This window comes from Daucus carota, chromosome 1 (genome assembly GCF_001625215.2).
Source record: "Daucus carota subsp. sativus chromosome 1, DH1 v3.0, whole genome shotgun sequence".
NCBI lineage: Eukaryota > Viridiplantae > Streptophyta > Magnoliopsida > Apiales > Apiaceae > Daucus > Daucus carota.
The window spans coordinates 34,921,395-34,946,187 of record NC_030381.2 but is presented as its reverse complement, the minus strand read 5'-3'; the positions used below and the strand labels follow the sequence as shown (position 1 = coordinate 34,946,187).

Genomic DNA, 24,793 nt, shown 5'->3' with positions numbered 1-24,793 from the left:
AAGTATAACTTTCTTAGGTAAGTTAATTCCCCAATGCAACCAAACAAGCACTTAGTGACTTGTTAACTTGCTAATGGTTTACTACTCCCTCCGTCAAATTTTAGTTGTCACATTTCTATTTTTGTTGGTCAAATTGACTAAGTTTTGACCAAGAATTATAAGCCACTCGCTCATTATTTTAAAATACTGAAAATTACATCTTAAAATAGATTAAAAGCTATTTCCGTTGATATATTTTTTTTATTTTGTCAATTGATAAAATATTAATATATTTTTCAGTCAAATTTTAGTCAATTTGACCGGCACAAAACCAAATGTGACAACTATTTTGGGACGGAGGGAGTATTTGTTACTTACAGTAGATAACTTTCTCTACATTACTTTTTTAGCCACTATGATATTTTCTGCACATGTTTTTGTCACGTCACTGGGCCTTTAATTACTGGATTTGAGTGTATCAATACTGTTAGATACTCTAGATAAATTTCTCAATATATATATATATATATATATATATATATATATATATATACTTGGGTATCATATTATTATTAAGAAAGCTGTCATTTATGTATTGATGGCATTTGGAGGAGAATTTTGGGATATGTAACATTTCTCTTAATAAAATGGAGGAATAAATGAAATGTATGAATACAACTCATCATGAATATCATTCATTTCAGCGAAACATAACATATTAAAAATGTGTGAAAGTATATTAGATGTTTTTTTGCTTGAACTCATATTTTAACGTATGTGTAACTGACTTGAGTGACTGATTTGAAATCGTTTTGAATTCGATGACCAGCTTGATATATCGAAGCCACTTTAATGACCTTAATTATTATAAACTGTTTTTTTTTATCTGGTGATGTTCTGATTACATAAATTTGAACATATGCCTACACCTCCCTCCATCTTATTACGGAGAAGAGATGTTTCTTGTTTTTACTAGAAAGCAGTGTTCTGAAAATTACCAATCTAATCGATTAGTTTCGAATAATTTTTTGTAACCAATCAATTTAATTTTGAAATTCGATCAATCGTTATAAATTTTTCTTAATCAAAATATATTTAATAATTTATTAAAATACTATATTAATTTTGTTGTCATAAAATACTATATTACTTTATACTGCAGTGTTGTGAAAAGCGGGAATCGGACTTAATCGATGAAGTCACGGAACAAGGATTAATCGGGGATTAATTGAATTGATCGGAGATTTAATCAGTTCGACGAGCTACGGAACAGGGATTAATCGGTGATTAATCGTGATTAATCAGCGACTTTTAGAACAGAGTTTTATAGTATGAACAATTATGTTAGTTATGATATAGTAAATATATATTTGTTAATAAATAACTAATATAATAATAACTAAACATTAAATAATATTTTAATATTAAAATACATCTGACTTCGGTTCGATTAATTAATCCCTGATTTATGATTAAGTGAAATCGGTATATTAACTGATTACGTCTGATTCCCGATTTTTTTAATCCAGGAAAGAGATTAAAAGAAAACAACTGCTCCACTCACTGATTGTTTCAAAAATATCTAAAAAAAGACCAGAGAAGTCATAGACCCGAAAGAACAAAGCTGTATCAAGCCTTTGTCTATCCGGAGGCTGAGAACTAAGCAGGCAAAGAAAAGGATTGAGACCAATTTCCATCATAGCCACATCCATATTTCTGCTTCCTAGGAAAAAGATGGAGTTACTCTCGTTTTCCATAGAAGTATTATACAATTTGCTCATGGTACCACCTTCCTTCATATATAAAATACATATGAGCAAGGATTGGTAATCTGGTCTTCATCAGTAAAGCACTTGGGCATGTAAAACTAGTGACTTTTTGTTGATTGGGCTGGCCAGTATTGCAGTTTTCTGGTACTTCACATTTTTCCGTCCATCCATTTCAGCTCGTCCTCTAAAATTATGATCAAGTTTTGGCAGCAGTTCTCACCAAGTACAGACCCCAGATCTATGACGCAACCAGTTGTGTTGAGCTTACATTACTTAATCATGTACACTAGAGTCAATATCGTCTTCAGCAGAAACATCCACTGAACTTCCTCGTCTTAATGCAGGTATCTTCTGAAACTTTTTCCATCTACTGAGCCCTCCTTTACCTTCATTCAAGATTTTAACCACCTGGAGTACAATATCATAAATAAAATATTCAGTGAACTTCAATCGTTCATAGTTCTAATATCCCCCCTACTTCTAAGTTCTAAGTCAAGAAATTCTGATTGTTATACATCTACAACAGTACATCAGAATATAAAAATAGAAAAAGAGTTTTTCTTATAGGTTATATTATGCAGCATGTCAAACTATCAATTTAAAATCAATGCTACCTTGTACAAGTAGCATCTAAGGGTTGAATACCCGAGTCATTAGTACTTGATATTCATTTTATTTCACCTTTTTCTCAACATCATTATATGCTATACAGGCTCGAACCAATTCTGTTTTAAAGGCAAAAATTGGAGTGCAGATACTAAAAATCCCTAAGAACTGTTTCCATGCAGTCTTTGTTAATTAGGAACTCTTCGCTAGAAACTACAATGAAAAAAAACAACCAACTACTACCTTCTCTTTAAATTATTCGAACTCTCCTTGCACAACACTCTTTAGGTAAAGTCCATAATAAATTTATAGTTTAATATCAATTGATATCTTTAAACAGAAAACATACCTGGCTCATTCGAGGCCTTTCAGTTGGTGACTCCTCTATGCACATTGAAATAACTGAAATCAGACTACTCAACTGCTCTTTATCATAGACACTGCCAAGCAACGGATCAACTAGATCTTCAACACTTTCATTTGTGATGAAAGGTTTAGCCTACAAGACATTAATACACAATTATTTTTTTAAAATTCGATGTAACTTCGGGTGTTTATCATGTATAAACTAACTCTGCAGTATTGTAATTGAAGATAGACAGATAGAAGTATCCAACATACCCACATCACAAGACTTTTTTGAGACTTATCCAGTGCAGGGCGTCCAGTTATAAGCTCCAAAACAAGTACCCCATAAGCATAAACATCAGTTTTTTCATCTACTACCCCATTCAAGAAAAACTCAGGAGGAAGATAGCTGCCACAATCGAATGTCAAGTACAAATTAAATACCTGGGTTACCTAAACTCTTAAATATTTTAGGAAAGATAAGATAAAGTATCGCTTATATTTTAGGAAGGACAAGATTAAGTATCTCTTACTCACCCAAATGTGCCTTCATATTGTGAGGTGGTAATGTGTGACCATTCATCTGGGAGCCACTTCGCTAGCCCAAAATCAGATATCTACATGCAATTAAAAAAGTTAAAGTTTGACATAAAAAGTGAGTTTAAAACTTTCAAATCTTAACTGGGTATGATATAGGAATCTTGCAGCAATTTTATTTAGGCAACTGTAACAGCATGTGTAAACCACTCATTTTACGGAGGACGGCGAGTTAGTAACATAACAACACATCACTAAAATCTTGTAATTTTAGTTTGCCTTGCAGTTGTAGAAATCTTCTATTAGTATTTTGAGCTTCTCTAGTTCTAAGTTGGTCTTTTTCATATTTTGAGCTTACCTGGGGCTCAAAATCTTCAGTGAGCAAAACATTGGCAGCCTTTATATCTCTATGAATAATTCGTCGCTGACAACCCTCATGAAGATATGAAAGACCTGATGCAATGCCTAAAGCGATGTTGAACCTAGAATCCCACTTTAGTTTCTCCTTATCACCTGATAACATTAGAAAGAGGTAACAAGCCTATAACATGGTTTATAAAAATTCAGAATAATATAAATTTACAGAACTGGACCAGGGAACAGACCAGTCAATAGTGAGGCTAAGCTCCCATGAGGCGATAGAGGAAGAACAAGGTGCATTCCACCCTCAACTCCGTAACCAATAACATTGGAAATATTAGGATGATCAACATGGACTAAAATCCCAAGCTCGGACAAAAAATCTGTAGTCATCTCTTCGACTGATCCCCTGATCAGCCTTTTTATAGCTACAAGTGTCCCATCTTCCAGAACTCCTTTGAAAACTTCAGAATAACCTCCCTCTCCAATTAAATTATCTGAATATAAACAAATTAAAAATTAAATAAAGTTTATTACTTTATATTAAGATAATTTTCCTCTGCAAGACTGGTATCCATCAAGTATATCAGCTATAAAGTATGTCAGTGTATTATACTATTATTATGACAAAAACAAAACTGAATTGCATAATAGTTTGATGCCTGCAAGGTACACTAACCACGATTAAAATCATTGGTCGCATTCTTGATATCAGAAAGCGAAAAATTCAACCAGGAAGACTCAAAACAGTAAAACTCAGAGTCCATTGTGGAAGGTAATTCAGGCACACTGTTCCTCAAATGTCTGCTTTTCTTTTTGGAGAGCTTCTTGATGCTAGGTATACTTGGTTTAGGAATATTGGGTTTATGTATGTTGTGCATATTAGGTTTATGTATGTTAGGTTTGTGTATATTAGGTTTATGTATATTGGGTTTATGAATATTATTTTGGAGGTGATGTATACCCTTGACTGGTCCTTTTTTTAATCTAGTAAGAAAGTGTAGACCTCGCAACTGGGAACCATGTTTATGATGGGTCGGAGTGCTGTCATTGGAGGATTCTGTTGCATCTTCTGATTCAATTTCAGGCGATTCACCTATGCTATCCTCCTCATCCTCCTTAATACCTAATTCTGAATAAATGTAATATAAGATACATAAGTTCTTCGACGGGACAAAAAATTGAGAATATATTACTAAACTGGAAAAATATTCACAGTTTGTGGAAGAAAGATTTTACCTTCAGGAGAAAGTGAGATGGATGATGCGGAAAATATGATTTTGTTTCCAACCACAATAATGTCCCCATCTGTAAGGACTCCTTCACCCATATTACAAGGACTATCACTGGCAAGATATAGCAAGTTTCGTCATTTTAACTGGTCAAAACTAATTACAGTAGTAAAAATTAACAAATATAATCTTCTACACATACACATAACACATCTTGTATAGTTTGTACATATGGAGATGAAATTAGTATCTACATACACAGAAAGAATTCAGAGACGAGTGGACATCTTCTCTTCCTGCAGCATGTGGTTTCCAAAAAATGGTGGGGCAAGATGGTTACTATTTTTTTTTCCACATGAAACCTCATGATTGCTAGGTATAGTTAAGTTACCAACTCACTTAAAGCCTCGAGCTCTTAGGACACGGAGTGAATACAAATCATGCTTATGCGTTAATGAGAGAATGAGCCTCTCACTAGAAACTTATTTTTGAAATTAAGGGTGGATCACTAGGAGCCAATCTGAGGCAATATTGAGTAAATCATGCAAAGCAATTAAGTGGTCGTTTGGCTTCATAACGAAAAAACTATTTTATTTTCTAAAAAACATATAAATCTGATGTGGTGTTTAGTCCTTTTAGAAAAACAATTTTCTGAAAATATAGAACTAGAAAACAGTGTTTAAAAACGGAAAACAGAAAACATGATGGTGTTGTTTCCTGAACACAGAAAACAAAGTCGAACTACACCTAAAGTCTCCCAAAAGCTTAGAAGCTTCATTTGGTTAGAAAGTGTCAAGGGAGAAGAAATTATATGAAATTGTAAACATGATCAATAATGAGAAATGCGTGAGACTTCAGATTCTCATGACAAGTTTGTGATGGAAATGAATAAACTAAATATGAAGACTCGAAATTAACTGGATTGAGCTTTCATTGTAATGCAGGGCACTCTCTGCAAGTTATGTATACTAACCTACAAAATAGGACAAATTATATATCTTTCCTTCCTAAAACTGAACATGGGTTGTTAAAAGACAGGGGCTTAATATGTATGCAATGCTTGTGTTTTTCAACAGGCAAAAATCTGGAAAAATGGATTTTTTATAGCAGAAACAAGAAATTAAAATGCATGCAGCAAAGGCTAAACAATGCCAGAAGCAAATTAAACATAGATGTCAGAGAGATCATGATGTTCACAAATAAAACCATAATTGCGAAAAAATACTAATCAGGATTAATGTTGACAGGTTCGATAGTCATACATAGATTCAAGACCAACGGATCTCCCTTTGGTTGTTTGGAAGAGATGCAACAAGCATGCAGAATCAGATTCCTCAGCTACCAAACAGAGGGAGATAATGTTGATTATTGAATGATAAAGTTCAGGGGAAGAAAGAGTTTGAAACAACGGTTGCCACCCTTTCCTATTTTTTCACTCCCTGTTTTTCTTTTCTTACATATGATATTCAAATTAAGAAATAAGAAATATAGTAGTATAAATTTTTAGTCAGATGTCCACCCTTCTATACAAAACTCTTCCACTTAATACAAACTAATTAACTAATCTAAGTCTTAAAAATCGAGATTTAAAAATGAACCTAAGAATTAATCTTCCAATTTTGATTGGTTGTTATGAGTTTGGTTTATGTGCTATTTATGTATAAATATACCCTCTCCTCTAATTCCTTATCATTTACAACCAGCTCTACCACAAGCCATTAAAACATATTAGCACAGTTTAAATCTCGAGATTTCCATTTTAATCTTCAATCTTTTTTCAGTTTCCTTATATAAATTTAGGAAAGTAGAGAGATTCATCCCTCTTTTTCCAGAAGAGAGAGGAAGAGGAAATAACAGGCAATTGAATACATTTTCTCTTCCCTCTTTCTTCTTCATCTTCTATACATACAATTATCTGTACGTATAGGTTGTCGTTGTTTTGTTTAAAAATTAGTTTTTGGTAATTGAACTATGGGCACGCAAGTGTTGAGACCTCAGGATTGTTTGACTCACCGGATCGGAGTCCCTCCGCCGGCGTTTCATCGCCGGAACACCAGTTTTAATGGATTTAAGAGCGGTATTCCGAAGGTTAATAGGCCGGTGATTAGGTCGGATCGTCCGGTGCAATTGAGAAACTCGGAGCAGAGGAAGAGATCGCCGGTACAATTGAGAAACTCACCGGAGCAAAGGAAGAGGTCTCCGGTACAATTGAGACGCTCGCCGGAGAAAAAGCGATCATCAGAGCCAATTAGTTTCTCGAAACGATCGGCGAGCGCCGGAGATTTGACGTACAAACAAAATCAGATCGGTAACAACAATAAAAACCTTCTCGTCGCCGAAAAGGTGAGAATTTTACGGCGCGGTGAATCGCTGGTATCGATCACGGCGGCGAATGAGGATAACGGCGGTGAAATGGCGGTGTACGGAACCGGAAGGTTAGGTCCAGATCCGGAAACTGTAACGAAGCAGGTTCGGGTCGGGTTACCAGACGTATATGCCGGATCGGCGGTGACGATGTCGCCGTCGCCAAGAGCTTTACCGGTGCCGTCGTTTTTCAAAAAAGGCGGTGGAGGTCAGAAGTTAGTTGATGATTCGGCGACGAAAGATTTGCGGCGATTGCTCCGATTGGACTCAAATTGAAATAACAAAGTAGAATCATAAAAACGACTAATATTTTCAGATATATTTAAAACAACTTTCCATATTTAATTTTTTGATAAATGTGGGGAGAAAATATGTATCTGAAAATGTTGTCTTGTTAATATTCTACTAACATTGTAAAATCACACACACACACATAATACAAGAATTAATATCTATGTTATATTGTGGCAACATGCTGTGAGAAGTGTAGTTTGTACTATCAATTATCATTGTATATGATATGAATTTTACATGCACCATAAGAGCTTGGGGTTAAATATATCATTCTTTTCTGCCATTTATACTCTTTCTATTGTGTTTGGTTGAGGAAAATGAAACGGAATGAAATAATAAGATTTGAGAAGAAATTAGAGGCAGGAGACAATAGAGAATTCCAGATGTGATCTTTAACACGTAATATAAGAAATCGAATGAAGGAAGGAATAAAATTTCATAGATAGTTCATTTTTCATTCCATTCGTTCTGAAATCATTCACCCTTAACATAATTGTTTTTTATCACTGTGGAATAAAGCTAAAACAAGAATGGTGATCAGGAGTTTCTGGATGTGCACATTTTCAAGGATGAAAGCCGCCTTGGATGTATGGAGATACATGGATCGGGTGACTTTGATCCGCTCTGCATTCTGCAGGATGATCTTTAAGCATCATCAATGGTGTCATCTTCGTCCCTCTTACATATAATAAACCAGAGCTTAAATGATCTAGACACAATGTATGCAGAACTATGGTAAAAAAACCAAAATGGTGATCTTCTGTGAGATAATTGTAATCATCCCATGTTACATTTTGGCAAGAATGAGCCATTTAAGATATTCAGAACAAAGCATATGGGTATCAAGTTCATGTAACGATAACAAATATTCCAAATAAAGCAGGAAGATGTGAATGGGAAACAGACTTGTCCGGAGATTACAGTTCAAATAACTAAAACCTCAACGGTACACACTTTATTAATGGCCACATTCACTATCTAAAACATCAAACTTATAAATCACTTTTCTCAGGGACAAACTTGATGGACACACTGTTAACACAATGACGTTCATCAGTTGGGGTCTTGAATCCCTCGCCTTTGAAGACGTGTCCCAGGTGTCCTCCACAAGCTGCACATGTTATCTCAGTCCTCCTTCCATCCGCATCCGGCTGCAGATTTTGTCAAATTTTATGTTACTGTTCAATTCCACAAAGCTCTCGGCATATAAAACAAAATAATAATCTTAACGAAACAAAACACGAAGACGCTTACAGTGCGGTTAATGGCTCCAGGGAGGCCTTCAAAGAAAGCAGGCCAGCCACAGCCAGAGCTGAACTTGGTTCCAGATTTGTAAAGAGGTGTTCCGCAACCAGCACAATTGTACACCCCCTCATCATAAAACTTGTCATAGTGGCCAGTGCCGCGAGGCCTGTGAATACAAACAGGTTAGCACAATTGTTCTGCATCAAAAATAATCGCGATATTATGACAAGACAAAGAACATGTGTAAAATATGAGACTGACTCGGTTCCCTTGTCCCGTAGGATATGGAATTGTTCTGGGGAGAGAATGGCTCGCCATTCTTCCTCGGATTTGTGAACTGACAACCCATTTGTCGCCATAGCAAGAGTATACAAATAACACAGAGAAATGGTCAGAGATGAAATGTTCATATATATCAAGAGGCAGATGCACCTGGACTCGAATTTGAAAGCTCTGATGAACATGACCCCAATTTTGTGTTACATTCGGACTTCTTTTTCAGTTACATCTTATTTTTCTTACCCGAATTCTATTCTTTTTTTTAAGGATAAGGGAAAAAAATCTGGGCCCGTTTTTTATTTGTATGTTATATTTGGTAACGTGCATAAATTTCGGTTTTGACGCATGAAACGGACACTATGTTTTATTTCATTAAACAAGGGTATTTGACTGGAATTTTAATATATGATTTTTAGTTTAGTAATATTATGGATTGTGTGTGATTTTGATTTTGTATGGATTTTTAATAAAATATGCAGAATTGATATAGATTATTTAAGATTTAAACACAATACTTTAAAATCTCATTGATTTTGATAGATTTCAAAACCTTAAAATATAATGATTAATCCTACAAAATCCATAATTTTATGAAATTCAAAAAAATCCATCAACATTTGAATATATCAAATTTTAATGGATTTTAAACAATCTCAATTGAATACTATCGGTTTTTTAAGTATAATTTATAATCCTAATTGAACATCACCAAATTTTGTAGTATAAATCCCAAATGATATCCCAAGATTTTAATGGATTTAAACAATCCTAATTGCCTTGCAAAAAAAAAAAAACAATATAACTGAATATCCTCATATGAATGCAAAAAAATCCTTTAGGATCTCAATCGAATACACCTCTTTAAGTGTCAAAAAAATTAAAATGATTTCTTTAAGTGTCAAAAAAATTAAAATGATTTCTTAGAGCAACTCCAATCATAAAAAATCTTTAGTTAAAAAATGAGCTAACATACCAAAAATAAAAATTAAAGATAATCTCGTGAAAATATCACACTCCAATCATACTCCTATACTCTTCTGTTGTCTATAACTATACTTATTATTTTTGGTGTGTCAAACTCATTTTTTAGTTAAGAGTTTTCATGGTTGTATAAATAAAAATGATGTACATAACAAATTTAACTAATTTCAAATTTCAACCATGTGCCTTTATCCCCGCTATATATTTAATAGTGTTTTATTAATAAAAGTGTTCTTCATTATTAAAGGACAATATAGTCGAGAGAGAAAGAGAATATGTGTAATAGTTAATAATTCATCATAAAATATAAGATACGGTAAAAAGAGATGTCTTGAAAATAAGGTCCAAAAATGTTGTGGGAAACATCTTCGGGACCATTTTGGATAAACATTTTTATCCAGTATCCTCAAATTTTAACATAGAACATTATATAATACATCTCTCGTATACATCACTCGGACTTGCTCTGATATTTTTTTGTGGGAAACTTGTATTTATTTCCATGCTTACCAAAGCACCTCCAAACAGGACGTATATTCACTGATTTGCCTGTCTCAAAGTGGACTAGAGAAGGGTGTTCATTGCTAATTCCATGTTAGAAAGCCCCTCAGGTGGCATAGTTTATGTTTGTGTTAGATGAACTTCAATGGATTCCATTCACACAAGTCTCATCTAATCTTGACTAATGTATAAAATTTAACATTCAACTAATGCAATAGTTTTACATCAAAATCCTATGAATTGTACACATAAAACCTAACCATTCCCATTTCCTAAACAAAACTTTAACTACGTATGATCCTACCTAAGAAAAAAGATTCAACTTGCTTGTGCCTAATACATATCTTACTCTTCCAAAGCAACTCTGGAAGAACGATACAGATCATACGGCGCCCATAGATGATCAATGGTACATGGTCTCTGAGAATCCAGCCTTAGCCATGGTTTCCCCTTGCCACTCCAATGCAACAAGCTAATAGGCCCCGGATGAAGTGACCTGCATTTCCCTTCATAGTTGTCACCACCTAAGCCATGTTGGTTCCATCTATGATCAACAGCTTTGATATCACCAGCCAGAGCAAGTAAAATTGGTGGCAAAGACCCTAGCTGATAAATTCTCCTCTTCTTTTGTATTCTCATCCACCTCTCCACCTTGTAGGTGTACCTTCCCCTCCTCCATTTTTCGACATTCACCACCATCACTCCGGTGTTAAAGTAACAAGGGGTCCGCCCCTCGAAGGTCCGGGAAAATTTAGGGTCTTTCCAGAAATTATCTGTGAAATAGGAGGTGAAGTTGGCATGGCAATATTCTGGTGCAGCAACCACCTTGTCTTCCATGTCTACTTCATATAGCTTGGTAATGTCGTCGACAACGATGATATCAGAGTCCAAATATATCACACGCTTCACGTCTTGTGGGAGGATTTCAGACATATATATTCTGGCGTAATTCAGAGGTTGATCCAATGCATGTCGTATAGACCTGGATATCTTGCCTTGGACCCTAGTTGAATCGAAATAATATACGTTGAATTTAAGGTAAGGGAAAGTTGATTTAATGGTTGAGAAAATTTTAGGTTGGTAATGAAGGCATAAGAAATGGAAAGATAGGTTATCAGGGCATGTTGAATGTTGTAGCATTGATAGCACAGCTGCCATTGTGCCTCTGATGTAATTTACATCCAGAGTCATTACAATGTGGACATGATTCTGCAATGCACAATTGTCGCTGTTGCGGAAGGCAGGGGCTTCTCGGAAGGCAGGGAGGTCGTCGTCTGAAGGCAATTGGATGTTGCTTTTTACAAAACGAATACCGGTGGCAGGGGGGTGGAGGAGGACAGACAGGAGGCCGAGGAGTAGCAGAGGGAGGTGGGGAGAGGAACTCCAGAAGGCCATCCTGTCGAGATGAGATTATTGTTAGAGCTGCTAGCTAGAAAGATTTGAATACAAGAAATTATCCATTTAATTAGTTAGCAGAATTGTGCAACTCAATTATCTGAACACAGAGATGATGAGTTTGCAAGGTTTGTTGATTTGTAAAAGTTTGGTTCTGGAGGAAAAGGTGCATGAAATTTTGAGGTTGGGATGAAAGGTAGCACAAAGTTTGGACTTGTGAAGACCTTTTGTGATTGTGGATATTTGTGTTTGAAAGAAATAATGCAGTGATACCAGAAACTGGCTAATTATAGAAACGGAGTATTAATAGAATCTGTTATGAACACAAAGTACTACACATATTCTGTTTCCTTTATTCTTGATCATGAAATAGGACTCCTAATCTCAAATTATGACCAAACAAACAAGCTTAAAATCATGCTTAAGTTTATTATCAGACGCAGACACGGATTGTAGTAGCACTACAATGAATGCCAGCAATCCAAAGTGCAGTCTTCATTGATCAAATATAGCCAGTTGCAATTTTAAACATTCCGAGGACGAGGAGCTTACTTGCTAATTAACATGATAGCGAAAAATGTTAGGAATAATATAAGAGATCTACCTTTAAATTCAAAGCGCACACACAAAAGTATATGACACGGAAAATCCACGCCCAACGTGTATTATTAATTACCGTTATCAATAATATTACGCAAATAAACGAGAATAGTCAAGTCTAACAATACTCAAGCATACCTAACAAACAAACAATATGACTATATATATACGGTCATCTTAGACAAATCATAATCCTAAAGTAACTAAGTCTTCGTAGTCAATTCTGATTTCTAACTCAAATCATAGTCCAATTCATATTGGGTTGAAACCCAATAACCCAATAGAAAATTCTGTTTCTAAGCAAATTGGGAGTAATGGTGGTTCAAATTTGGATTCAAGTTTGAAACCGGTCTACTGGCGCTAAGATAAGTGCAGTTCAAGATGAGTTGCAAATTTGCAGATTTCTTGTTACTGGTGGGATCTTAAGAGCAGTTCCCAAGGCTCGTTGTCCGCAATTTATGTGCTGTGTGTACTGTATGTTCCATAATCAGCTAATGTACATCGTTTGACAAACACAAAAGTTAATTGATAGTAGTATTTAGAACATCTTCTTTAGTAGTTTCTACATATATATAGCTCGTACTACACCATATATATAGTTTCTACCCGGCAGTAATATAAAAGATTTAGCAGGCACTTTGCTGAAAATATGATTAAATAGAACCACCTAAGAAAGATTGTGAAAAAGAACCCCCTATCGACAGTTCTACACCACCGACGCCGGGGTTTGCTTAAACAGCATGTCAAAGACATCACCGTTTTCCAACCGAGTACTAGTAATTCTAGTTGACACTTCGCTTTCATTTTTATGGTGATACTCATTGTATACCTCCTGTCCACCTCCTACCGAACTCCAAGAACGAAAATATTTATACATTGCACCAGAACCCTTAACCATAACGAGGAAACATGTATTCATCACAAAAAAAATAATAAAATGATGCTGAAACATCTTAATATTCAACATCATTGAATCTGAAATATGAAACTGTAGGTCCAACTTCTCACACAAGCATTATCCATACTACATTAGGTAAGACTCATATACAAATGAGTTAAAGAGTACTTTTCTTTAATATAAGACATTCATGATATGTACGGCACGTCTAGTTGTCTCCCTGTCTCAGCATCCGCAAAATGGTAAGGAACAGATTGAGGATATCCAGATAAAGAGTGACCGTGGCCCATATGTACTCATCATAGCTGAATCGCTTAATCAGGTTCTGAGTGTCGTAAACAATGTAGCCTGAGAAAACTACTGCACTGATTCCACCATAAACAGCAGTTGAGGTAGATCCAAGAGGGAAGAACATCTGAAAAAAGAAAATTAAATCCAAATTTAGCATAAACAGAACGCAGTGCAGCTGATTAGGAACCATATATGTACAAACAGGGAGATGAGGACCTGGAGGAAACTTGTCAAGAGGAGAACAAAAAGGCTGGTAAACAAGATTGGTCCTAGAAAGCTGAAGTCTTTGCCCTTCTTAGAAGCCCAGAAAGTGTATGCGGTGAGAGATGCAACAACTGCTGAGGTTAAAATCAATGCCTCAAGCACAATTTTCCCTGCAGAAAATCAATTGAAAAATTAGTGATCAAATTTATCTTCGTCAAATGAACACACCCAAAAGCTAAAACGATAACATACCATCAGTATTGGCACAGCTGACACCAACAGTAATGCTAAGGCATGACGTCCAGAGTCCAAGTAAAACCAAATTTATAGGATGTTTCTGCTGATACACGTACAAGGGCCACAACACTGCATAGAACATGTACACATTGTTTTAGCACAAGGTAGCAAAGTTCTACAAGAGATAACAAACGTTTCATTACATGCACACATGAAGTCGCAAATCTTGATTTTCCCTTCCCTTATCCACACATAGATATTACAACGATGGCACATATATCCAGATTAGATTAATTCAACAAGAAGCAAGACAATAACAGACTGCAAACGTTAAACCTTAACTTGTGATCTTACACCCATTTCCTAATTCCTTTTAATCCACATTTAAAATAGATCTATTGCCAGGTACATTGATGTAAAATTAAGACAAAGTCAACCAGGAATGAGCTTTAGAACAACCAAAGAGGTGGAAGTTGACATTTTTCACGGTCAACGAGTTTACTAGCAAGATGGGCATGGATTATTAAATACACATACTATAGAATTGTGTATCCACTATCCAGGCATAGATTAAGAGATTTTTGGTAAGGAAGTAACATGAATATGAATCAAAAAGAGAATACAACGAATTTACAACCCATTGCAAACACAAGCAATGACTCAATTACAAGGAAAGAAGTGATAAGAACTCATAAATAAGAAACTCTGTAGTCTGTAGGCAATTTACGCAACGGACATCACCATCAATCAACAAAAGCCTGTCATGAAGAGACCACAACAACGATGATCACAATGGAAACTCGATCCTAATCACGAGCAAACAATACAAGAAAACTAAATTGATTCCATGGTTCCTTTAATAAATTCACCCCGAAGTAAAATACCAAATATATATCCAACAGAAACCTCCCACTAATTACCCGAAACCCGAAGCACAAAACCCAAAAGCAGATACACAGATCAAAACCTCCCATTCACCCAACCGGAAAAGTATCCCCAATATCACACACAACCCCATCCTCAAACCCACACGAGGATCAAACAACACCAATACCCAATTTCACAACAAACCCTAAACCCCAATTCAATTACAAACCCACAAAATTCTCATCAAACAAACACAGATCCAATTTCACTACAATCCGATCCAATCAGAACAAAACAAACTATACAAATTTCGCGTATTTACAAACAAAAAGGCTTACAAACGAGAGGCAAGACGAGGAGAAAGAGCAGAAGCCCAGAATTCCCGCGAAGCACTTCATTCACCGGAGCATAAAGCACGGTGACGGAGGAGATGATCGTGGTCAAGATCATCTGGGCGGCGAGAATTCCGTAGACCTTGCGGATAAAGCCCCAACGAAGCTGATTCTCGCCATGGCTGAGACCTGGGTAGAGCGTGGATGAGCCTGATTCGATGTCTACATCTTCCTTGCTGCTTATGCTGGTGAATCCGTACATTTTGACGTGTGTGTATAGGTTGTATGTATCGGTTGATGAGAGGAAGATGTAGTGGGTTTGGGTTTGGGGTCTTGGGGATGATATGTATAGACGACTTATTGATAGTATGGCTATTACTAGATGTGGACTAATTCGTCATTTTCTCCTTTTGGAGATATTTGTCTTTTAATAACTCGCCTTTACTTCGAATATCTAAAGTTGCGAGATTGTGTTCACCCGATGTGTTATCGGAATCGGAATGGAACAAATAGAAAATAAAACGAAAAATTATAAATATAAATGAGATGATAAAATTTATTATGATAAAAGATTGTTGAAAATATGATAAAAAATGAAATGTGTATCTTTTTCCAAATATATGACTAAATTCTAACTTTAAATAGTTTAGATAAAAGATTAAATACAAATCTGCGCCGACTTGTGTTTACATAACATATATACAACAAAGTTACTATTATGATAAAAAAAAATACAAGAAAGTTACAATTTAAGACTCTACTAGTTTTCTACCGCTTAATATGAATTATGAAGTGAAAAATTTTCGAACATTCTCTCTGTATCTCTTGTTTGTTCAAAATTAGTTCGGTACCAAATTATTTTAAACTTCTGAATAAGAATTCCTAATTGATATTATTTGTATTAACTATTTCAACTAATATTTATTAATTGTTTATTTTAACTAAAATTATTCGTAGTTGATAGATGTAAAACACAATTTTTTAATCAAAAAATTAAATACAAATCTGCACCCGACTTGTTTATTTCCTATTCAAGTTGATTATGTATTAGTAGCATATGATATGAGTTGGATACCGAATAGAACTTTTGAATTACTCGAGTTGGATACCGAATAGAACTTCTGAATTACTCACTCTGTCCCATCAGATTTTTTACGCCACTTTTTGGCACGTAATTCGGGACTTCTATACAGTATAGTTTCATAATATTTTTTTAAATTTTTTCCCGCTGAATAAAAATTTGACATTTAAATTTTTATTTAATAAAAAAATTCAGAAAAACATTATAAAACCATATTCTATGAGCGTGTTAAAGCACGTGCGGGTCGGGAGGGAGTACAATTTACCCACTACTCCCTCTGTCCCATTTAATTGTATACGTTTCTTTTTAACTGCTCGACACGCATTTCAATGCTCTTGTAAAACATAGTTCCGTAACTTATTTTTGAGATTTTTTTTTTGAATAAAAATATAACATCTAAATTTTAATTCAGAAAAATAAAATTTTAAAAATAAATTATACAACTGCACTTTAGAGGAGCATTAAAGTCCGTGCCGCGTGCCCGTCCCCCGATGTATACTGCTCAGGGGGACGGAGGGAGTATAAATAAAGGAGACCAAAGTTATAATTAAAAACCCTACTTTTCAACTGCTGAACACGAAGCTACGAATTCTCGCGGTAACATTCTCTCCATCTCATCTTCAGATTTCTATGTCATCTTTGTTTAATTATAACAACGAATTCATATCTTATTTTACTGCAAATATAGTTAAGTAGCTTCTGAATCTGTCCAAAGTTGAAACCATAAAGATGAATTAATAATTTGTTTGATTACAAAAATTATAGACGTAGATACGGTTGATTTGAAGAAACTGACAAGAAGTATTGTTATTCTACGGAATAGATTACCTAGGTATATTCGTGTATTGATGAATTAGTTTGACAGCTGTTGTTGTTTTTATCGAATGCAAATGAGTATGTTACGGCTTACGTGCATGTATGATGCGCATTAGAGTCGTTAGAGTGTGTGATTATTGTATCTCTATGGATATTATTAAACTAGCAAAATTGCAGAATATCGAAAGGGGGAAGTTTCCTGTTTTTACCTTCACTCGTGTACAGGTGAATTGTTATATATGTGCTTCTCTGGTTTGCAGATGTGTATATTCGTAATCTATGCTTTTGTGCATTAAGATGAATTGTCGACTTGTGTATACCGGAATTTATTCCCATACTGTTACTCGGAATATACAAATTTTCACCAACTGAAATTTGCTAAATTTTTCCGCTTACTTATAATTCTTCCCTTTTTGTGTTTTTAAATTATTCTCACTATATTCAGGATATTCCATGTCCTGAAAATCTCAATTTCCAAGTAAAGACTTTTGTGGTTTTGTTTGCAGGTAATTCTGATACAATTCCAGTGGGTGCTCACTTTTTCTCAGAATGTCTGACAGTAATGAAACTGACAAGAACATTCAGATCTGGCAAATCAAAAAGCTTATCAAGTCTCTTGAAGATGCTCGTGGAAATGGAACTAGCATGATATCTTTGATAATGCCTCCTCGTGATCAGGTATCTCGAGTTACAAAGATGCTTGGAGATGAATATGGCACCGCCTCAAACATTAAAAGTAGGGTAAATCGCCAATCCGTTTTAGGTGCAATTACATCTGCCCAGCAAAGGCTAAAGCTGTACAACAGAGTTCCTCCAAATGGACTTGTACTGTACACTGGGACCATCGTAACTGATGATGGGAAGGAGAAGAAGGTCACAAAAGACTTTGAGCCCTTTAGGCCCATTAACTCCTCTCTTTATCTTTGTGACAACAGATTCCATACTGAAGCTCTGAATGAGCTTTTAGAGTCTGATGACAAGTTTGGCTTTATTGTTATGGATGGTAATGGGACCCTTTTCGGGACATTGAGTGGAAACACCAGAGAAGTTCTTCATAAGTTCACTGTTGATCTTCCCAAGAAACATGGAAGGGGAGGGCAGTCAGCTCTTCGTTTTTCTCGTCTTCGAATGGAGAAGCGGCACAACTATGTAAGGAAGACAGCAGAGCTTGCCACACAGCATTATATTAATCCTGCCACCAGCCAGCCTAATGTTGCAGGTTTAATACTTGCTGGATCTGCCGACTTCAAAACTGAGCTGAGTCAGTCTGATATGTTTGATCCCCGTCTTCAGGCAAAAATTTTGAATGTTGTGGATGTTTCTTATGGTGGAGAAAATGGTTTTACTCAAGCAATTGAACTATCATCGGAGATTCTTTCCAATGTGAAGTTTATACAGGAAAAGCGCTTGATAAATAAATACTTTGGAGAAATTAGTCAGGATACTGGAAAGTATGTGTTTGGTGTGGAAGATACTCTAAAGGCTTTGGAGATGGGTGCTGTTGAAATTCTTATTGTGTGGGAGAATCTGGATATTAATAGATATGTCCTTAAGCACAGCATCACAAATGAAATAATCATTAAACACATGAACAAAGTTCAAGAGGCTGATCAAAGTAATTTCCGTGATGCAGCAGTCAATGCTGAGCTAGAGGTTCAGGACAAGATGCTACTGCTTGAATGGTTTGCTGACAAATATAAGAACTTTGGTTGCACACTTGAGTTTGTTACAAACAAATCACAAGAGGGATCTCAGTTTTGCCGAGGTTTTGGAGGCATTGGAGGAATCCTTCGCTACCAGCTTGACATGCGAACTTTTGACGATCTTTCTGATGATGAAGTTTATGATGATTCTGACTAGCAATCAATCAATTATTGTCAGGCCGGTGCAGGGACAGAGGGTCTGCACCAGGCCACATGTTCTGGTGCTACTGCTGTTTCTGTGTAATTCCAAGATTTACGAAGAGTATCAAGGTAATTCTGCCAATTCTGTAGTTAACTGTTACTGCTACTCTTTGAGGCACTATGTATATTGCTTAAAGCTTACCCTCACATATGCATATAATACTTACACGTACACACTGCTAGTTTTCTTATATCTCTTTGTCCTTCCTATTATGATCACTGTCATAATGTTCAACTTGATAATCATCTGTCTTTAATGTTGACCAGTTCGGATGATATCTGGATGGTAGTCTTATTTAAGGCCATATCTGTGGGGAGCCTCGTGATGCCCTTGTTCTCGTTCGTATTGTTTTCAAGAACTTGAAGTTTATCTGGAACGCAAACTTATAAGCGCATCTATATAAAGCATATTCCAGATGGAAGCTATCTTATTGGATGGGAAGTTTGGATAGACTGCAATTAGTTGTTTTTTTTAATAATAATGTTGTGGCATAAAACACAAGCACAACATCAAATTTCACAAGATTCTACATTCTAAAAGCCTCTTTTGGTTATGCACTTATTGATTTGCAAAAGTTATGGTATCAGTTTATAAGAAAAGCATCATCAACAAGGCCCTGATTTTCCAGAGGGTGATTATGTCGGCACTTGTTTTGCTTGCTTAAAATTAGCTGGTTGACTGGCCGGTCAATGTAGAGTGGTTTCTGTTTAGTAACATGACATTTATCTGCTGTTATTTTATTAGGCTTTCATTGGTTTCTTGTCCTTTAATAAGTAATGGTCAGATTGATGTATACAGATCATTAGATATAGGGTATTAAATGATTGATTTATTAACGTCCATGATTGAAAGCACTATGATTTCTTACATGGTGTGCAATTGTTACCTGTAATTTCTGGTGGCGGTTGTCATTAGTTGCCTATTTTTTCTGGATTTGTGTAAAATATATTGTGCGCCGTTTCTTCATATATACATGCGTATACCTTAAAGGCGAATCACTATAAAACCATCTTTATTTAGGTATCTGATATAAGTAGACGTGGGAGACAAAATGCACAGATCATGTTGATATCTGAACAGGTTGTGTTCAGATTGATATTTCTTTTTTTTTTTTCAGTGAATAATATCTGGGGTCGTCGTGCAAATATTGTAGTTATGAAGAATGTGACAACCACGGAAAGCAATTCTCTTGGTTATATCTATACTCTTCCTCCATAGGCCCTATCTCTTGCAACGACGTCTTCAACACCAATATGGATTGCAGCTGTTGCGAATAATTGTGTGCCGCTTAATATTATCAGCATTGCCTCTAGAGCCCGCTGCACAGCAAAATCACGGTAAGGTTATTTTACTATTACTATCACACCAGCAAAGATGTTTCTTACTATATTTTATCAGAAGGTGATTTTTGATACAACTTACCAAGTTAGAGTCTGCCCAACCAATGTTGATCTCTTTGCATGCCAACCTAATTAGGTGTATAAAAAATAAATCAGAATTACTATCATTATAAATGAAAAATAAAATCCGTAGTTCGGAAAACAAATTATCACCCCATTGCCAGTAGAGTTAAAGTCCAAGTTGCAAGGGAAGCTGCGGCAGCAGCATGCAAGTTAGGAGTATCCCATTGCATAACATTGTTGAGTCCCAGCAACGAGGTGACAAAGCCTGCAACACCGGCTATGAGTGAAAAGATGACCAAGAATCCAGTTGCCATGTTCCCAGTGGGGAAATAAATGGGAAATATTCGAGCTGGGATTGGAAGAACCGAAGCTGCAACAATACAAGACCAAAACAAACAATCTAAAATTATCGTTCTTGATACAGGGAAACGAATGGAATTAAATTGCAAATTTGGTCATTAAGCAATGAATTTAGTTTATCGTAGTTGACAATAGAAAAGTGCCTGTCTCGTGAGTTTTTTCCATTGCATGATTCACGGACCATCCCGCAATTGCAATGACAATGAAATAGAGTAGGGCATTGATGAATAAGAAGATGAATGCTGCTGATTTGCCAGCTCCAGAAGCCATGACTCTTTCAGATTTGGGGAGAGAACTTTACATTTGTTCATCCCCTGAAAATACAATTGTTTATAGAGTACACTTTACCAGAAAGAGTGTAAACTTGGAGCAAGTATCAATTCTGTTGTTTCTGTGTTGTTTTTGCTTCTTAATTAAGTATGTTCTAAGTGGAATATGTGAAAAGTGAGGTTCATGTGATCTTTGTTTCTATTTTTACCTCTCTCTTTTCTGGATCCTCAACAGAAAATTTTGTACACATAGAGATGTTGAAATTTATGAAAAAACATTTCTTTTATTATTTTATTTGAAATAATTAAAAAGTTAAAAGAAAATACTTGATTAGTCGTGTAAATTGCAGTAATTCTGTTGCGATAAGATATCATATGAAACAAGTTAAAACAGCATAAAATACAGTGTTGGGATTGTTCTTGCTTCTGATGAGGTTAAAATACAGGAGTGTTTTAATCCAATTAGCAGAAATTCCTTGCTCTTGTTCTCAGCTTGCCTCTGACAGTGGGTAAGGATCCTTTTTGCCTCCTAAATGTGAGACTCAGAAATTCTCCATCCATGTTATGTGTTTTTACTTTCTTTATTTGATACTGGTTTTATTCCTTGAACTTACTGAGACAATTTGCACACTGAATACACCAGAATATCCATGCATCGATCAAACTTTTCGGGACACCAGAGATGTGATTAAGAACCTTAGCTCAGGGAGGCATCTAACACACCACCACATTTGGTCTCCAGCTTCAAGCCAACACTAGGACCTACTAGAATTCCATTGCAATTGTACAATTGCTAGATACTATGTGATGAACATGGGTTACCAGCAATTCTAAAATTGCACATCTAGATGTTTTGGAAAGAGGGTGCATGTAGAAACTGAGCTGGCCAAGAATAATCTCTCCTGTGGTGCCACAAATTATAATTCCAAATATAAGTAAGCCTTGTAGTGTGCATCTGATATGTCTTATCCATATCACTGAATCTTCTCAACCACATTATTAACATAGACCATATCATCTAGATATAATTCTGACCAGGAAAGAGTCCTTCAATTTTGCATGAGGGCTTATGGAGATAATTTGGTCAATATTGTGCAGACAATCCGGATCCGATATCAGTAAATCCTCCATACTGTATATGGCGCCCTTATCAGACTTGAGTGCCAATACTCTATCGTAAATAAGATTTTGGATCTCCAGTCTCCACTCATCTGCCCGCGAGTGAAAGGCGCCTGCAGCAGAGCTGCTTCTACATTATCTAAACAGAAAGCAAAGCAACATCGGCCAAAATAAATTTAAAAAACATTACTCCTTCCTTCCCATTTTAAGAGTCTTATTTGTCAAAATAAAATTTCCCATAATATTTGTAATATTCTTTATTCAATATAACTTTATATTATTTTCAACATTGACTATCATTAATTCACACAACTTTCAAAACATTTTAAGCAAATAACTATAAAATTTTAATTAACGATAGTGATTATTCAAGAAAACATGGTTATATTCATGTATAATTAATGCAATTTTAGTAATGATATCAGTGATAGACATTATATTTAATATTTCTTAATATGTGTGAAATTTGCAAAGAAGACTACTGATATGAGAAGGAGGGAGTATTGTAATAGACAATCTTTTGTAAAGAAGAATGTTCTGTTTTTTTTAAAAAAAAAGAATGTTCAGTTGGTGTACCCTTTTTCTTTAGTTCTACATGTTTTACATGTTTAATCTGGTAAGTTTTGTCATTATTATGATTTCATTATCTGATTGGAGTTACTAAAACTATTAGGATTGGAGAACACACACACATGTGTATAGTGTCAAATATCACTGTCTATGTTGGACATCCCTCTGTATAACATCCATTTTGATTAGCTTTCACCTAATATCATCTAAGCTGCATTTCTTCCCCAATGCCATGTGGCCAACTAATGCAGATGCTGCTTCCCTGTTAAATTGTAACTTCGACTTCTCTAGTCGGCTCTTTATCAATTTGAACATGCATATATATAGTATCTGCAGACTGGACTGGTGAGCAGGTTGCAGATGAACAAATCACCGTAAATAATAGTTCACATCTTTCGATCCAATTCATCCACATGAATGTCAATTCTACAAATTTTTTCACACAGCAAATCGCCTAATTTATCAGCATTGATGCGCCATCTTTTATTTGAATAGGACTACAGGAGCATGTCGAATTATAAGAAGTTGCAGCAGCAGAAGAACATAATGGTAAAGTGGCTCCTGATGATGCATGTGATCTGTCCACCTTACCATTGATCCACCCCCTTTAATAATGCAGCAAGAAACAAACCTACCACCATTCACAATTTAATCATATTATTCTACATATGATTATCTGAAAAAGTGCAAAATCCACTTCACAAAAAGTCATCAGACCAGAAGAGCCTGAAGAAATAAATAAAATATATCATGCAATCTAGGTTCTTAAAAAAAGTCACAAACTTGACTCATATACCACATATAGTCATTGCATATACACTCACAACTAGTGGAATCTGTAATGGCCAGATTCAGCAGTGTGGCAGATTCTACCCAGAAAACCTATTTGTCTAAACATTAAAAAACCCTCCAAAAGCACCAAAAGTTTTAGTCTTTTGAGGATTCTAATCATCAGATTCTTGTTTTCTTTTGATGTAATTAATTACAGCCCATAAAGCATAACTACCAAGTTAAACCAAGAAAAGTAGCAGGGCCCTGTTAAAATTTAAGCTAAAGAGCACCCAGAAAATGGTCTGCCTCAAACCTGGGAGAGGAAGAAAACAGTTGATAAATAGCTTTCTAATGTTGAAAATATTGTTGTTGACATCAGAAGCTTTGGTTTTCGACAAAGAACTCACTTTCTTTTATATTCTTTATAATAATTCATAAATATATCTAAATTGTTAAACCAAGCTGAATTTTAAACTATTGTAAATATAGTAAAGATACTATGTGTTCCTGGTCAAGATTCCCAGGCCATATTTTAACTAGTAAAATACTCTCATTACATGTCAGCTGATACAATGAACCTTCTTTGCAACTATTATTAGTGTGCATCAGTTTTGACTTGTCTTGTACCAGAAAATTTATAGTAAGTATATACCTTTCCTTTGATATAAAATCAAAAAATAAATAATTTATGCATTGTGTTTTATCTGCAATTTTGATTAATCTCAGATTTATCACAAATTATATCTCATTTACTTCATGTTATATATACTTCCCCACAAATTATGCAGGTACTGCAACGATGCAGAGAGCAGAGAGAGCTATATTTTTCTTTGCTAATTCAGTCAGAGGCTTAAAATGTTTTTTAATACTGAATATACATGTTTTGAGTATTGTAATTATAAATTCGAGCCGAATCCGACCATGCTGTTGTTCGTACCTATTCAACTCGTTTTCACCTCATATATTGTAAGGCACCAGCAGTGCTGCTTCAATTTTCCAAAGTGGCTCATGCGATTAATATAACACCAATATGTAAAACAAAGTGTCAGCATATTAAATAACCAAAACAAATTCTTGATTTGGAAGTGCCAGGGAGTTGTCAAACACACAACATGAGTAATAATTATACATTCACATGCTGGCAGTAAATTCTTTTATCATTGCTATGGTTTCAGTAAGC

The 24,793-nt window shown here is 35.3% G+C and overlaps 6 protein-coding genes and 1 long non-coding RNA gene across 9 annotated transcripts; 2 read left to right on the top strand and 5 right to left on the bottom strand.

Annotated features, from left to right (window-relative positions):
- Positions 1 to 1,516: 1,516 nt before the first annotated feature.
- Positions 1,517 to 6,986, bottom strand: LOC108225802 (receptor-like cytosolic serine/threonine-protein kinase RBK2). Of its 3 annotated transcripts, none has more exons than XM_064081421.1 (10): positions 6,845 to 6,984; positions 6,094 to 6,169; positions 4,839 to 4,945; positions 4,279 to 4,731; positions 3,845 to 4,096; positions 3,598 to 3,752; positions 3,240 to 3,319; positions 2,976 to 3,111; positions 2,704 to 2,853; positions 1,517 to 2,156 (listed from the first exon to the last, which is right to left on the bottom strand). In XM_064081421.1, exons 3-10 carry the CDS (start codon positions 4,927 to 4,929, stop codon positions 2,022 to 2,024), a joined length of 1,452 nt encoding a protein of 483 aa, XP_063937491.1. In that variant the 5' UTR covers positions 4,930 to 4,945; positions 6,094 to 6,169; positions 6,845 to 6,984; the 3' UTR covers positions 1,517 to 2,021. The 3 variants fall into 3 exon arrangements, with proteins under 3 accessions (XP_063937491.1, XP_063937490.1, XP_017256255.1); XM_064081420.1 differs by having other exon boundaries at positions 1,587 to 2,156; positions 5,090 to 6,169; XM_017400766.2 differs by lacking the exon at positions 6,094 to 6,169 and having other exon boundaries at positions 1,587 to 2,156; positions 6,845 to 6,986.
- On the top strand, positions 1,955 to 7,792 carry LOC135147811 (uncharacterized). Its single transcript, XR_010285634.1, has 2 exons — positions 1,955 to 2,092; positions 6,079 to 7,792. It is a non-coding gene; the product is annotated as an uncharacterized LOC135147811 (long non-coding RNA).
- A 435-nt stretch (positions 7,793 to 8,227) lies between these two features.
- On the bottom strand, positions 8,228 to 9,176 carry LOC108226537 (peptide methionine sulfoxide reductase B5). The gene is made up of 3 exons (XM_017401511.2): positions 8,996 to 9,176; positions 8,744 to 8,900; positions 8,228 to 8,640 (listed from the first exon to the last, which is right to left on the bottom strand). The coding sequence occupies exons 1-3, from the start codon at positions 9,142 to 9,144 to the stop codon at positions 8,482 to 8,484; spliced, it is 465 nt and encodes a 154-aa protein (XP_017257000.1). The 5' UTR covers positions 9,145 to 9,176; the 3' UTR covers positions 8,228 to 8,481.
- Positions 9,177 to 10,691: 1,515 nt separating this feature from the next.
- Positions 10,692 to 12,255, bottom strand: LOC108226074 (probable galacturonosyltransferase-like 4). Its single transcript, XM_017401031.2, has one exon. It carries the CDS (start codon positions 11,888 to 11,890, stop codon positions 10,841 to 10,843), a length of 1,050 nt encoding a protein of 349 aa, XP_017256520.1. The 5' UTR covers positions 11,891 to 12,255; the 3' UTR covers positions 10,692 to 10,840.
- A 1,125-nt stretch (positions 12,256 to 13,380) lies between these two features.
- LOC108226306 (BI1-like protein) lies at positions 13,381 to 15,680 on the bottom strand. Its single transcript, XM_017401253.2, has 4 exons — positions 15,326 to 15,680; positions 14,136 to 14,249; positions 13,896 to 14,053; positions 13,381 to 13,803 (listed from the first exon to the last, which is right to left on the bottom strand). The coding sequence occupies exons 1-4, from the start codon at positions 15,579 to 15,581 to the stop codon at positions 13,597 to 13,599; spliced, it is 735 nt and encodes a 244-aa protein (XP_017256742.1). The 5' UTR covers positions 15,582 to 15,680; the 3' UTR covers positions 13,381 to 13,596.
- A 1,846-nt stretch (positions 15,681 to 17,526) lies between these two features.
- On the top strand, positions 17,527 to 19,969 carry LOC108225910 (eukaryotic peptide chain release factor subunit 1-3). Its single transcript, XM_017400865.2, has 2 exons — positions 17,527 to 19,189; positions 19,388 to 19,969. Exon 1 carries the CDS (start codon positions 17,766 to 17,768, stop codon positions 19,074 to 19,076), a length of 1,311 nt encoding a protein of 436 aa, XP_017256354.1. The 5' UTR covers positions 17,527 to 17,765; the 3' UTR covers positions 19,077 to 19,189; positions 19,388 to 19,969.
- A 147-nt stretch (positions 19,970 to 20,116) lies between these two features.
- Positions 20,117 to 21,197, bottom strand: LOC108226487 (membrane protein PM19L). The gene is made up of 4 exons (XM_017401456.2): positions 21,028 to 21,197; positions 20,675 to 20,894; positions 20,544 to 20,589; positions 20,117 to 20,440 (listed from the first exon to the last, which is right to left on the bottom strand). Exons 1-4 carry the CDS (start codon positions 21,152 to 21,154, stop codon positions 20,321 to 20,323), a joined length of 513 nt encoding a protein of 170 aa, XP_017256945.1. The 5' UTR covers positions 21,155 to 21,197; the 3' UTR covers positions 20,117 to 20,320.
- Positions 21,198 to 24,793: the final 3,596 nt, after the last annotated feature.

Bases quoted from the DNA above. Each gene is read 5' to 3' on its own strand.
- LOC108225802 (XM_017400766.2), bottom strand. From the start codon at position 4,929: ATGGGTGAAGGAGTCCTTACAGATGGGGACATTATTGTGGTTGGAAAC. The intron at 3,320-3,597 runs GTAAGCTCAAAA...AATTGCATGTAG, and splicing joins CTGAAGATTTTGAGCCCCAG to ATATCTGATTTTGGGCTAGC. The intron at 2,854-2,975 runs GTATGTTGGATA...AATGTCTTGTAG, and splicing joins AAAAAAGTCTTGTGATGTGG to GCTAAACCTTTCATCACAAA.
- LOC108226537 (XM_017401511.2), bottom strand. From the start codon at position 9,144: ATGAACATTTCATCTCTGACCATTTCTCTGTGTTATTTGTATACTCTT. The intron at 8,901-8,995 runs GTCAGTCTCATA...TTGTATTCACAG, and splicing joins CTACGGGACAAGGGAACCGA to GCCTCGCGGCACTGGCCACT. The intron at 8,641-8,743 runs GTAAGCGTCTTC...CAAAATCTGCAG, and splicing joins CTGGAGCCATTAACCGCACT to CCGGATGCGGATGGAAGGAG.
- LOC108225910 (XM_017400865.2), top strand. From the start codon at position 17,766: ATGTCTGACAGTAATGAAACTGACAAGAACATTCAGATCTGGCAAATC.
- LOC108226074 (XM_017401031.2), bottom strand. From the start codon at position 11,890: ATGGCCTTCTGGAGTTCCTCTCCCCACCTCCCTCTGCTACTCCTCGGC.
- LOC108226487 (XM_017401456.2), bottom strand. From the start codon at position 21,154: ATGGCTTCTGGAGCTGGCAAATCAGCAGCATTCATCTTCTTATTCATC. The intron at 20,590-20,674 runs GTGATAATTTGT...ACACCTAATTAG, and splicing joins TTAACTCTACTGGCAATGGG to GTTGGCATGCAAAGAGATCA. The intron at 20,441-20,543 runs GTAAGTTGTATC...TTTGCTGTGCAG, and splicing joins GTTGGGCAGACTCTAACTTG to CGGGCTCTAGAGGCAATGCT.
- LOC108226306 (XM_017401253.2), bottom strand. From the start codon at position 15,581: ATGTACGGATTCACCAGCATAAGCAGCAAGGAAGATGTAGACATCGAA. The intron at 14,250-15,325 runs GTAAGCCTTTTT...TGTTCTATGCAG, and splicing joins CCTCGTCTTGCCTCTCGTTT to TGTTGTGGCCCTTGTACGTG. The intron at 13,804-13,895 runs GTCCTCATCTCC...TTCTTTTTTCAG, and splicing joins TCTTGACAAGTTTCCTCCAG to ATGTTCTTCCCTCTTGGATC.